Source organism: Octodon degus, unplaced genomic scaffold (genome assembly GCF_000260255.1).
Source record: "Octodon degus isolate 3935 unplaced genomic scaffold, OctDeg1.0 scaffold00065, whole genome shotgun sequence".
NCBI lineage: Eukaryota > Metazoa > Chordata > Mammalia > Rodentia > Octodontidae > Octodon > Octodon degus.
The window spans coordinates 8,567,409-8,581,972 of record NW_004524641.1 but is presented as its reverse complement, the minus strand read 5'-3'; the positions used below and the strand labels follow the sequence as shown (position 1 = coordinate 8,581,972).

The 14,564-nt window shown below is 37.9% G+C and overlaps 1 protein-coding gene and 1 pseudogene across 1 annotated transcript in view; one reads left to right on the top strand and one right to left on the bottom strand.

Annotated features, from left to right (window-relative positions):
* The window catches only part of Dync1i2 (dynein cytoplasmic 1 intermediate chain 2), a 65,329-nt gene that overhangs the window by 38,423 nt on the left and 12,342 nt on the right, over window positions 1-14,564 (top strand). The window contains exons 16-20 of the mRNA XM_023719203.1: window positions 1-95; window positions 1,146-1,290; window positions 10,740-10,880; window positions 12,849-12,974; window positions 14,472-14,561. Coding sequence (XP_023574971.1) covers window positions 1-95; window positions 1,146-1,290; window positions 10,740-10,880; window positions 12,849-12,974; window positions 14,472-14,561 — 597 coding nt within the window. The remainder of the gene's footprint in view (window positions 96-1,145; window positions 1,291-10,739; window positions 10,881-12,848; window positions 12,975-14,471; window positions 14,562-14,564) is intronic.
* Window positions 6,056-6,807, bottom strand: LOC105742665 (annotated as a pseudogene).

The following is a 14,564-nucleotide window of genomic DNA, read 5'->3' as shown; positions in this document are numbered from 1 at the left end:
GCTGTGACATCTATGTCCTTCCCTGTGGGAGATGTCAACAACTTTGTTGTTGGGAGTGAAGAAGGTTCTGTGTACACAGCATGCCGCCATGGCAGGTAAACCTGACATAGAATTTGCAATTACTTAAAATTTGCCCTTAAATAACTTAATGAATCCAATAGGCCCTTACTTAAATGGAAATCTGTTTGAATGGATAGTGAGTAAGCTAGTCTGGAAAAAGAAAGCCGCTTCTTTAGAGTGCTAAGCTAAGTCATAGTAAAATTTAAGGTAATTCTATAGCTGTCTCTTAAGGAAAGCATTTCTAAGAAAAATTCCAGGTTTTTTGTTATGAAACATTTCAATATGAATTTTTTGAAATGGTTCAATAAATACTTGGATAGCAAAAAAAAAAAAAAAAAGTGGAAATTTATCCTAGAGCTACTCATTATTTGTGAAAGACTGAGTTTAGGCATATAAAATTAAAAGTTAAATTTTAAGTGGTTTGGAACCTAAATTTTGTGGGTTGTAGTATATTGTCATTTTGTGCCTGCATGTGCTCACAGAAGGTAGTGATAGAGAGGAACTTTCAGCAGTACAGTATGTACATGCAATATACTGGCCTTTAAATTATAAATAAGATCTTCAGCCATTTTCCCATTTTTACTTATTTAGACTTTGAGCTTTAGTTCAGTCCTCCTGATAATTGTACAGTAATGTCACGTACACATTTTAAATTGACTAGTATTTCTCCTGCTGTTCAATCTATTTTGAAATTGTCTAGCTGTACCTTATCAATTGCTTCCTTTAAAAAAAAATTGAGTGTCTGAGTTTTATCTCAGATATAGATCACCTTCACTTCAAAGCTTTTGATTTAAAAGTAGCCCAGATTGTCTCTCTTACATGTAGCATCCTTTTGTCTCTCTTCTGGCAGCTCAGATATTGGACTTTTGAATTCTCTTGTCAACAGCGTGATGTTTCTAGTTCTAAAATGTATTTATTGCTTTACTAGTGTGGTCAGATCTGGGTGGAATAACATTCAAACAAGTCATTCTGTTGCATTATAAGTACACAATTAAGTTTGTTGGAATTAAGTCAAGATCTCAATAGGTTGTGTTTATAGTTTCCTTCTAAGTGATTTCACTAATATTTTCACTTTTATGAAACAGCAAAGCTGGAATCAGTGAGATGTTTGAGGGACACCAAGGACCAATCACTGGTATCCACTGTCATGCAGCTGTTGGAGCAGTAGACTTCTCACATCTTTTTGTCACATCTTCATTTGACTGGACAGTAAAACTTTGGACAACTAAGGTATCTAAAAACACAGATGTCTGCCCATTTGGTCAGGTTTCTGACACAAGGTGGTGCTCTACAATCACATAGAAAAGACAGCTTTTAAATAGCTTAGAATCGTTTGTTAATAAATCAGACTTGGTAAGAAGCTACACAGAGCATGAGTGATGATGTCATTTTCATAAGAGTGTGCTGACAAGTCTAGTAAACCCAGACATGATCAAAGACAAGTCTTCCCACCACTTCAGACTTTTCAAACATAGAATTATTTACTCTAAGATGGAGAAAAAGCCCAAGTATCTTGCATGGTACCTCATGTAGTTGTCTTTTAGCCCAACACAAAAGCCATGCATTTGCTTCTTGGAGAGCTTAGAGACCTATTCAGAACTAGACTGCCTCATAGAGCTGATATGAGATGGAAAAAAGACAGAAACTGATTTGAAAGAAGTCCAGTGCCATAAACTATACATAATAAACTTGAATCATGAAGAAAGAATGGTGAAAAGGCATGGGTGTATTTTTTATTACTATATAAAATTATTTACTACACAATTACTTATTTATATAGTTTGTTCTTGATAGGTTCCAATCCTTGAAACACCCATTTATGTGATAAAGTTTAGCTTTCTGATCCTCCAGCAATTCCAACAAGTTGACTTTTTTCCTGTCTGGTTGAAAGTCTCAAAACAAATCCAAATGGGGGTATTATATACTATAGTGGAAATGGGTTCATTTTCTTTGAACTTATTTTATAGTAGAAGCAGCTTAACTTTGCTATGGAGTTTTTCTGCAGTCTCACTTTATTGCTGGCAAAAGTGTACACTCCATCTATCAGATTCTGTTTAAGTTAAATTTTAAAGCTTTTAATTGTTTTCTTTCTAGCTACGTTATCCTAAATGATGACTTCTTTAATAGTTTATGAAGCAATTTAGAGATTATGTTTTGTGCTTTAAGAAAACCTACTCATTTTAAGAGGTACCTTTAATTGTTTTAAAGAACTCCTACGTACTTATTGAGTGCTTGCCTCAGAAATCTGAGATAAACAGAGGAAGCACCCTGTCTTGGTGCTTCCTTTTAGTTTAACATGATACATATGAGAAGATTGTTTCTCCAAGCTTGCTCTTTATAATCGAGCACTTTCAGATTTGGCATTAGCAGACATAAAAATAGCACTTACCCTTAAGTATAATGAAAGAAATAGGGGGTCCAGGGAGATGGCTCAGTGGATTAAGCGCTTCCCTGGCAAGCGCAAGGGCCTGAGTTCAATCCCCAGTTCCGCCAAGAAAAAGAAAAAAAAAATGAAAGGAATGTCTGAAAAAGCTGCTTGATATGGTATCCAGAATATAAAAGGAACTTAGCAGTGTTTAGTTCTTCTTTTTCCTTATAACAGGATCCAGAGGTATGGTGGTGTATTCCTGTAATCTCAGCTCTGGGAAGGCTAAAAACAGGAGGATCACTACTTAGTCCAAGCTGCGTAGTGAGACCCTGTACCGAATACATTTAATAAAATTAAAAAAAAAAAAAACCAACAACGTAGAAATATATTTACAAAATCCTTTTCCTTAAGATTGTTCTTAAATTTTTGTCCTTTTATGAGTTATAGATTAAGAAAAGATGAAGAAAAGATTCTCACACACATAAGCAAAAAAGTATGCAATTTAGCTTGTAAAACCAAAGTACAGAACTGAAATGACAGCCCCTTAAATCGCTGGATGTCCACATACCTTCCCACCTTGGGTTTGTGTACAGTTGCAGCCCTCCCCCCACCCCATGCATGTAGCTTTGATGAGGGTTTGTTTTTGAGGTACTGGGGATTAAACCAAGGGTTTAATATACTACTGAACTACATCCCTAGTCATTTTTTCTTTTTAGTTTGAGACAGGGCTGTTAAGTTGCTATCCTTGAACATAGACTTCCTGGCTTAGTTTCCCAAGCAGCTGGGACTATAGGCATATGCCACCAGACCTGGTTGAGACATTATATGTTTATTAGGTTCTTGGCCAACTTCCTGTTTGACAATTGAAAAGATTCTTGTATCTATTTGTACATTGATTTGTTTTAAATCTCAGGGATTTGGGTTACCAACCTCTATTTGGCTTTAAATTTGATGCTTCCATCTTTGTATAAACAGATTTTAAAAATGAGTTCATCTTGCCTAATCAAAGAGAGTTTACTGTGCTAGTGGACTGGTTGATACTTGATTTTGTTGTACCACACAGCTAGTTGATAGGTGGCTGATATTTTTGTTTTGTATTTTGCTGTATTTCAATATAGAAGTGACTTTTAAATAAGAATAAACACTTATCAGAACCATGTTTATGGGGCTGGCCAGATAGCTCAGCGAACTAAAGGGCCTGCTTAGGCAGAGCACAGCAGCCAGGGTTCAATCCCCCACCCCCACCCCATTTGCCATGCCAGCCCCACCCCCAGGGCACGTTGAGACAGCAATTGAGATTGGGCATGGTGGTGCACACCTGTAATCCCAGTGCTTGAGAGGCTGAAAACAGGAGGATCACTATGAGTGTGATCTGTATAATGAGAGCCTGTAGACCTTGTAGACCCTGACCTAAATACACACACAAAAATATATGTTTATCATAAAGTGGCAAAACTAAGATTGGCTAATATGGTAATTGCTTAGAATAGGCAGTTTTTGGAGTTCTATAAGTCTATATGTGCCTTGAAATTTCTCTTAATCTGTGATGTCTCAAAGCCCCTCCTTAATCTGGCAGCTTTTGTGTTTAATATTGAGAAGATACTTACATTATAACAGATCAAAAGATCATACTGCATATACTAGACAAATTAAGATGAAAACATGGGGGCTGGGGAGATGGCTCAGTGGAATAAGTGCTTCCCTGGCAAGCGCAAAGGACTGAGTTCAATCCCCGGTTCCACCAAAAAAAAAAAAAAAAAGATGAAAACATGTTTTCAGGGTTCTTGGGGAAACTGACTGCTGATCTAGACCCCATCCCTTCTAGCAGCAGTTACCTCAGTGATTTGCAGTTGGCCAGTGTCCAGCCTCTTTTCTGCATATTTACTCAGTTTTGTCAGCCTACTAGAGTTGATTAGACAGGGGAGTGCTGAATGGGAGTAACAGACTTCTAAGACACTGATACATTGGAGAATGTCGATTTATTAATTTACAGTGAGAAAGAAACCTGACTGCTGGAATGCCCCGATACTCCCGCTGGCCTGAGCAGCTCATTGTTTCCCTGTAGCCAGCCCACATGGGAAGCCAAATTATAATCAGAAGATTGCTTGGTGAATAGGAATTAGAACAAAAGAAGTTTTATGATTTGAATATTCAGTGGCATCAAGCTAAGATAGCTTGATTCATTCATCTTCAAATAGAGATAGCCTTGCCATGGGGTAGTAATTCTCAATCCAATAGCGGAGACACACTCCCATCTCCCCTGAACAATACTAGAGTGTACTATCTTCATTTTCCTTGTAAGATTTTGATTCTTTTTTATTTACTTTACTTTTAGTAGATATACTTCCAATGGTGTTTGTAAATAGGATCACAAGTCCACATCTTGTACAGCAATTAACCACTAAGAAGAATATATGCAGTGTGTTATTTGTTGAAACTGTACTTCTGATTTGATTTGAAACTGTCTCATTGCTATCTGTTTATCAATAAAACTTTAAAAAAAAAAAAGATATACTTCCAAAAAGTTATAGTAAGCTATTTTTAACCTTGAGATTATTTTTCTTCTGATACACGTTGAGGACATACCTGTTTCCCAGTTTTCTACAAAACACCTCACTATTAAATCAGTGTATTTCCTATTGCTACTAATTTTACTAATCTAGAACTCTCCAGTTACCCAAGCTTTGAAATATCATCTGTATTAGTTTTCTGTTGCTGATGGAACAAATAGGTGGCTGAAACCAACAAAAGTTTATTCTCATAACTTTGGAGGCATTAATTCCCAAGTGGAGGTGCTGACAAGCTGGGTTCTTTTGGAGGTTGGAGAGTGAGTTAGTTGTCTCCCATCAGTCCTTTGGTTCGTTGGCATGCAACCATCTCACTTGTGTCTGCCTCTGCATTGGAAGACATTCTGCCTGTTTGTCTCACCATGTCTTTGTGTCCATATTTTTCTCTCTTAAGGACACTAATTATGTTAAATTGAGAGTCCACTCTAATGCAGTATGACCTCATCTTAACTTGAGGGTCTTACATGTGAAATCTTTGCACATAAGGTTACATTTATGGATACCAGGTGGGCCAGTATTTTAGAGGGACACTCTTCAACCAAGAGTATAACTTGAGCCTAGGAAAAAATTATTGTGAGTCCCTTGACCATGCAGTGTTTATTCTCACAAGTGGACCACAGTGACCTGTGTTTGCTTATTCAAACACTACCTATCCTCAGAGAAGCCCTTTGTTTTGATTATAACTCTTTTGGAAAATACGGTTGTTTTGTTTGTTACTGGGAATTAAACTCAGGACCTTGCATTTGCCAGGCAGATACTGTGTCACTGAGCTATATCCACAACAGCTGGCATATATGTCTTATAAGTTATTTATGTGTTAGAATTTTACAGCTTCAGAGACCTATAGATATTATAGAGTTTTGTGCTTCTCAATGGTTCCCCCTCCCCCCCAGGGCCAGGGATCGAACTCAAGACTTTGTGCTTGTCAGGCAGTCATTTATGCCACTGAGCTATCACCCTGGCCCTATGCTTCTCAGTCTTTTTTTTTTTTTTTTTTTCCCAATTTGGAAGCAGATACTTTATTAACTGTCCAAATCATAAAAACACCATGGTAGATACCTTAGTTCATCCTTCTAATAAGCCTGCTGATCTGGTCTTCCCTATTTCCAGCATCTCCACCTTCCACAAAATGGGTGGTCTTTTTCTTCATTCCACCTCGAGGAGATGATAACTTGAATGACCACAGGAAATTATTTGCCTCTTTGAAGCGTTTTCCAACAGTATAGATCTCATGACTCAGATCCTCCATGCAGATGATTCCATATTTACCAAGAGATCGAGCAATCAGTGAATTATCTGTCAAGGCAATTCGCTTCTTATTGATTTTGCCGTAGCCACACTTGTATATTAGTTCGTTCACTGACTTCAGGTTTGGGTGTCCCCATGCAATGTATGGCTCCACAATTCTCAGCATGTTAATTGAAGCCTTGTTGAGCTTAACGAAGGTACCATTGAAGATTTGGCAAAGGCGAAGAAGCTGCAACACCTTGCGGACCTTTGGGCTCACACCATTGATCCCCCTGATCTGGATGACAAATGCCAGTTTGGGCTCTGCAGGGACATAGAAGTTGCCAGCTTTTCTCGCCATCCTAGCCATTCCGTTCTCAGTTCTGTACATCTGTCTGTACTCCTTATGATAGTGCCTGGCTTTTTCATAGATGAATTTCCTCCTTGCCTTGCGAAGCGTCTTCTGGGCAAACTTCTTTCTCAGGCGCTTTATCTTTAGCTCTGCGAAATGTTTTCGCTTTTTCATAAGGGTTTCTGGCACAGCAGGAACCTTCTTTTTCTTCTCTTCTGCAACCTCCATGGTTCCAGCCAGAAAGAGCGCTTCTCAGTCTTGTTCACACATTGTTAGAGTCACTTTGGCAATTTTTTAAATTTTCAGTGCTTATGTGGCCTCCCAGAAAAATTAATTCAGATTATCTTAGGGAGAGACTCAGGCAACAGCATTTTTCAAAGATTATAGGTGGTTACAAGTATAATCAACTTCAGAATCACAGTACATAGTCTTTGTTTTATAAGTAAGGAAGTAGCTTAGAATAATGTAGTGACCTTTCCCAATCCTAAAAACTAGTTGCCAGAAGGCCTAAAGCAAAAGACTACATGCTAGGCCCCTCCTCAGATTTTCCACGCTGCTGCTCTATTTGGGTAAAAGTGCTCTTTAAAATAAGAAAAAAATTTATTTGTATTTTGTTTCATTTTGGAAAGAGGATCTTACTGCATTGCCCTGGTTAGCTTTTAACTCACAATCCACCTATGTCAGCCTCCCAAGTGCTGGGATTACCAGCATGCACCTTCACACCTGACTTCACTATTTTAAATAATTTAGGGTTTCTATTTACAGCATCATATGTAAAATTAATATATTATGAAACAGCATTTGATGTTAAATGTGTCTGTTTTTCTCTCTGAAGGGAAAAATAAAATTAATGGACAGCAATGTTTTTAAAAATAAAACTTGAAAAATGTTTAAAAAGAAAAAGAAAATGAAAGAAAAAGAAAAATGTTATAAAGGGCCATAATCACATTCTTTAAAATTTGAGAGCATACTGCTTTTTTTATTGTGATCTTTTATGCAGGTACATTGCATCCTGCTTTTGTCTCTGGCTACATAATAGTCCACTGTGTAGATGAAACATTTGGCCCAACTATTTCCTGATATATTTAGCAGTCTTTTTTGTTATAAGTAAGTTTTTATTTAATTTGCTTGTAGCTTCTTTAATATTTTGTGAAATGAATACATACTCACTTGTCTCTGGTTTCTTTTGGTTAACAGTCTATGATTCATGTTGAAAACAGCTAGAGATTGTTCATTATCTCTGCTCTGTGTTGCTATATCCATTCTCTCTGCTTTATCCATTGTATTCCTTTTTAAAAAAAAACTTTATTTTTTCTATATTTTAGGGAAGAGTTTACAAGGTGTTCAGGGTCTTGATACTAGATCGAACTCGTAGTGATTCTCCTGTTTACAGCCTCCCAACTGCTAGGATTACAGATATCATAATTAATGTACCATACCATTAATTTTATGTACCATAAAATTAATACTTTTTAAATGTACTTTTAGTGGTTCATAGTATGTTCACCAAGGTTTGTGTTATCATTAGTGTCTAATCTTGCATTTTTAAATTTAAGAAATGATCTACCCATTAGTAATTTCCCTTCCCACAGCTCCTAGAAACCACTAATGTATGGATTTGTCATTGACTGTTTATGGAGGTCTCATGAAATCGTGCAGTACATGTACTGCTTCTTTCTCTTCACTTCCTCGAGTCATCCGGGTTGTAGCATGTGTCAGCACTTCACTCTTTCTATGGCTGACTGATGGCCCATCGTGTAGATACACTGCTAGTGGTTTATCCACTCATCAGTTAATGATTTGGGCTGTTTTCACTTTGGTGCTATTACAACTAAGGCTATTGGAAACACACGTGTAAGTTTTGTACATGCACCTGTATTTTCATTTCTCTGGCATATATACCTAAGAGTGCAATTGTTAGGTCAAATGGTTAGCTGTAATTAACACTTGCAGAAGCACCAAACTGTTCTTCAAACTAGCCATACTACTTTATATTCCTGTGAGCAAGGTGTGAGGTTTCTGGTTCTTGGTGATCATGGTTATCTGCCCTGCCAGGTAAGTGAGGGTTCTGATTTCTCATATCCTCACCTATATTTTTTTTTTTTTTTTTTTTTTTTTCAGAACTAGGGATTGAACTTAGGCCCTTGTGCTTGCCAGGGAAGCGCTTATTCCACTGAGCCATCTCCCCAGCCCCCCCACCTATACTTTTTTTTAAAGAGAAAAAACAAAAAACAAGAAAATAGAGTTTCAAAACAGGTTAGACCTACTCTTTGTATTGTCTTTTTTATCTTACTGGCCTAGTAGTATGAAGTGATTCCTCCCTGTCGTTTGGATTTGTATTCTTCTCATGACTAACAATGTTGAACATTTTTCATGTGCTTATTGGCTATTGTTAGAGTTCTAGATCTGAGTCACTAATTAGCTGTATGGTTTATAAAATTTTTTTCATTGTGTAGGCTTTTGTACTTTCTTGGTATTATTTGAAGCACAAAATTGTTTAATTTCATTAGTAGGCTAGTTTACATTTTCTTTTGTGTCTCTAGCCTTTGGTTTTATGTTTAAGAAACTATCTGAATCCAGGTTTAAAGATTTATTTTTCTTTTTCTTTTTTTTTTTTTGGTATTTTAGGGAGGGGTGTACAGGGTGTTCAGGGTCTCACTATTAGAGCAGACTCATAGCAGACTCATAGTGATCCGCCTGTTTACAACCTCCCAAGAGCTGGGATTACAGGCACGCACCACCACGCCCAGTCTCAATTGCTGACACAACGTGCCCCAGGGGCAGAGCCGACACAGCAGGCCCAGGGATCAAACCTCCAGCCCCTGCACTTGCTTGCAGGCACTTTAATCTGCTAAGCTATTTGGCAAGCCCTAAGATTTACTTGTGTGCTTTAAGAGTTCTAGTGTTTGGGTCTCCCATTTGCTCTGTGATGCATTTGAATTCATTTCTGTTTATGGCATGAAAAAGGAGGCTTCCAACTTGCTTTTTCAGCTTTTTGAGAGGGTTTTTTGCAGGCATATATGCATTTGTCCCATTATCATAAGTCCTTGTTTAATAGAGTTAATCTTTCCTCATTGAATTCTCTTCACCACAAAAACTTAATATGGGATTTTATCACAGTATTTTTCTGTTGTTATTTACTAGTGAAATAAGTTATTCTGTCATTTTAGGAAGGAAAGATTGAGCAAAGACAGTTTTCTTAGTCTAAGTTAAACTTCATATTCAGTGTTTTTTTTTAAGTTGGATACATCCACATGTGATTATATGGTACTTTCTGAAATGTGACTTCCATTCCTTTCTGCTTTTATCTGAACCTCCTCTTCCTTTATCCCTTTTAACTCTGTATGTCATAACTTGAGCCATTTCTCTGTAGTGAGACTTTATTTTAGCAGGGAACTCTGGCTAGGTTTGAGGGTTGAGAGGACCCAGAATGCACCAGAGCTTACTTACATTATGCTGCGGGCATTTGTGTACCAGTGAGGTGGTGCCTGCTCCTTTCTGGACTCTGCTGCTGTTCTTACTGGCAGACCATGCTGTCCCTGAGCATGTGCTGTTGGCAGGTTTTTCTGTGCCCCAGCTACACACTCTTGTTCCTGCTCCCACTTCCTCCTATGCAGATGCCCATAGCATGTAGGTCTGTAGTTGTCAAAAGATTGTTTTTCCCTGGTTATGTTTGGGGCTTACCTCCTGATTTTGTTGTAGACATTGTATTACCTAGTGTCATGTGGAGATTTAGGAGAGATTCAAAAAGTACACTGTTGGGGCCAGGGAGATGGCTCAGTAGAATAAGTACTTGCCTGGTACCTGAGTTCAATCCCCAGTTCCACCAAAAAAAGAAAAAACAACATCAGAAAGTACACTGTTGCTGCTGTGGTCATCCCAAAGTCCTCACTGATGGATGTTTTAAAGGATGGGCTGTACATTTTCAGACAGTATGACATCTACAAGTTAAAAAATGCAACCTAGTAGTTAATTCTTAGTTTAATGCCACCAGATAACTCTACAGTGCAACAAATTACAGCCATGTTTTCTAGACTGAGTTAAATATCATAAAATGTGTACCTGTTGAATGCATGTCACTTCTTCAGTGATGATGTAGTTTAATAATTTGTGTGTAGGTCATGCCTTGTTCTGACTGTACTAAGAATCAGCTTTTCCCTTGCAGAATAATAAGCCGCTGTATTCATTTGAAGATAATTCGGACTATGTTTATGATGTTATGTGGTCACCCACCCACCCAGCCCTTTTTGCCTGTGTGGATGGCATGGGGAGACTGGACTTATGGAATCTCAATAATGACACAGAGGTGAGCAGGAAAATGACAAAAATTGCACTGAAAAATAGAAAATTGGAGATTTATTGAATAATTTGTGAAATTCCTTTTATCCCAAGGAATGTAAAAGCGCCCTATGATTGTAGCTTCTTCACAAAGAAGCTAAATAACAAACAGCATGCTGTGCAGAACTGAAGGGAGAAATAATGTTGCTGTGAGTACCGGGGCATGTCTGCGTGCTTCGGAAAAGCAGCATCGTGTCTGATGTCCTGGCAGAGTCTCATTCATAAGGCAACTGGAATATATTTCATTCATAAGCTGGAAAGCAGATAGTTTCAGATTGTCAAAGCATATTAACCTTGATTGTACCTCTTCGCTTTGATCAAATTGTGTATCATCCATAAATATTAGTCTTAGCCTGACTTATTTGAATGAAGGACAGTGTATTTTGAAGTTTTTTCCAAGATTGAGATCAGTATAACTTGGCCCTATAAAAAAAATACAGGCACTACTGCTATATTAAAATTATTCATTAGCAATAACATGTAACTTCTGCTGTCATTTTACCTGCCTAGACAGGTGTATATTCTTAGATTTCAGTTTTGCTGTTGATTAATAGAAGTAATGTTAGCAGTTCCATTAGTAATAATTGCTGAAGAGAAGCTCACTTGGTGCATTCTCTCACGTCTCGTTTCTGTGGACATCTTCCCAAATTCCTTGAAGTAAAATAATTGGTTATACAAGGTTAGGGAAGTTATATGTTGAAATGTAGAATTCTTAACATATTATGAACTTGCCTAATAGTTTAGGGAGGAACATTCAGGTACTTCTAGGAAAAGATATTAAGCCATAGCCAAGTGATTTTGATCAGATTTCAAAACTTTTTAAACATTTCATTGTACATTTCAGCCTTAATCAAATGTTGAGGTTTGGGGAGCTTGGTGGTATAAGCACCTGCCTGGCAAGCACAAGGCCCCAAATTCGATTCCCAGTACTGTGTTGCCATGCTGGCCCCAGAATTGGTGCACTATGCTGGCCAAAACCAGGCATGGGGGCACACACTTATAATCCCAGTGCTGGGAAGGCTGAGACAGGAGGATCACTAAGAGTTTGAACTGCATAGCCAGACCCTGTATCTAATAAATAAATAGCTTCAAATATTGAGGTTTGCTTCATGTATGGCAAATACATCTTTTTCTATAGCGTAGGGAGAGGGACAGTGAGATCCCAAGGGGCTGGTGCCGTCCTGTTGTTACCATCCTCCTGCTTCCCTCTGCCAGTGCACAGGAGCCAGGGCCTTGAAAAGACCTATTCTGCACCTTTACCAGGGACTGTGGACCAATACAGTTTCAGCTGTCAGAGAAACAAGCTGCGAATATAACTCCTGTCCTCTTAAATTGAGCCCTGAGACTGGGGAGATAGCTTAGTAGAATTAGCGCTTGCCTGGCAAGTGCAGGGTCCTGAGTTCAATCCCTGGTAGTGAAAAAAAAAAAAAAAAAAAAAAAAAAAAAAAAAAATTGAGCCATGATCTCTTTATGAGAGGTTTTGAAATGTTTTTGTAAATGACATTTACAAAAACATACGGGTTTTGACATACGTTTTCAAATGGTCTTGACTACTCAGAGAAGTTAAAACAATAAAAATATCCTTTATTAAAGTGATCTTTCAAAATGCTATAGCTAGTCATATGAGAATTTCTTATATAAGGACTTAAGTTATTTTTCCAAACCATTTTCAAGGATTGAATGTAATGTCATTCATAATATATCACTAGACAGGAAGAAACTTGGGGAAATTCTTCATTTTCATTTGTTTCTTAAAAACATGTCACATTAAAAGAATTACTGTTCTACATGTTTATAGAAATCTTTTGTTGAAACTGTACTTTCGATTTGATTTGAAACTGTCTCATTGCTATATGTTTATCAATAAAACTTTGAAGAAAAAAAAAAGAAATCTTGATGAAACTTATAACACTGTACTGTATTTTAAATGATCTAGGTACCAGCTGCCAGCATTTCTGTGGAGGGCAATCCAGCTCTCAATCGTGTAAGATGGACGCATTCTGGAAGAGAGATCGCTGTGGGCGATTCTGAAGGACAGATTGTTATTTATGACGTGGGAGAGGTATGGGACTCACTGCCTGTAATTTTGATACATGTGTTCAGTGGCACTGGAGTGAAGGTATCTTAGTGGCTAACCTTTGTCTTCATGGTTCACAAATTGCATAAAAATATGGTTGTAAACATTGCACCACTGAAGCAACTCTTGAAGTTAATTTTATTTCTAAACTGGATGTTCTACGTAACAGATTTTGAGAGTAATACAATATGTTGGAAGGCCCCTACTGCTCGAAGCTTGTGTTGCTAAATGTTAGAAGTTCTTCATACTAAAGAAATGTGGAATTATAGGTGGGCTTTGCTGTTTTCAGAACTGATATTGAGATGAAATTTTTTGGTATAGGTTTGTTTCATCAGATAGTAGAAACTAGAAGAGCTAGATCTTTTGAGGGTTAGGTGACTGGGAAATGTGAATCTTGAGCCTTGATCCAAAGCAGTTATAATTGAATTCAACAGCATGAGTTGCAGTTCTTTCATCTTTAGTGCTCTGCTTGGCAGTACACAGTGCCTGGGTTGATTTCCTCCATGGCAGCCCTGGCTGGAGCCTTGGTTATTTTTCTTCCGCTGTGGTCATGATCTCACATCCTCCTTCATACCCCAGGGCCTCTAGCATTTGGATCTGGAGGGAGTTAGACTGAGTCATTTTTAGAAGAGGCAGTAGAGCTCTGTGCACAGGTAGAAATGTTCCTATGTGCACTGTTAAATATGGCTAGTAGCCACTAGCAGCATGTGGCTATGAATTAAATGTGGCTAGCACAACTGGAGAACTGAATTTTTTAAAATTTTTGATTAGTTTAAGTATGGATAGTCACATATGACCAGCAGCTACTCTACTGGGCAGTATAGACTTAGAAGCAGATACGTCCATTAGCCAAAGTGCGTGCTTCGTGCCCTGTCATGGCAGTATCAGACTCTGATATTATCATAATATCTGATATTATGATGCAGTTATCTAAAACCTGTATTATTTGACTCCCTCCGTGAGGCAGAAGCATCACCAGCTCACTCGTCCCTTCTGCTGCTGATCTACCAGCACTAAATGATAAGCAACACTGTGGCTTCTGGGGAAAGAACTAGGGTATCAAAGGTAATGCTGCAAACAAGAATAGGTATGTCTACCAAACGACTCCTAGGAACCATGCTTTGAAACCGTTTCATAGTAGGGATAAGGCAAAACTGAAGTGAAGTGTTTAAAGGAATTCCTCTCTGCTAGCAAAATCCTGAAGATGGTGCACAGGAGTTACTGCTTACAAAGCATCCTGGTTATTTGCTCTTGCACTGAGGGTGATAATGGCAAGGTCACTCCTGAGGCTGTCACAACATACTGTTGTTTTGAAATGTTATAAATCATTGTTAATAGTCACTGACATGTGGAAAAGCCATCCAGGACAATTATCACTTTTTAGTGGAAAAAAAAAAAAAAGATTTGAAAACAAACTGAGTAGCAGTAGATAAAATAATCTTTTATTTCAGTGCACATGAAACGTTGTCTTTCTTTTAACAGCAGATTGCCGTTCCCCGAAATGATGAATGGGCACGGTTTGGCCGAACACTTGCAGAAATTAATGCAAACCGAGCAGATGCAGAGGAAGAAGCA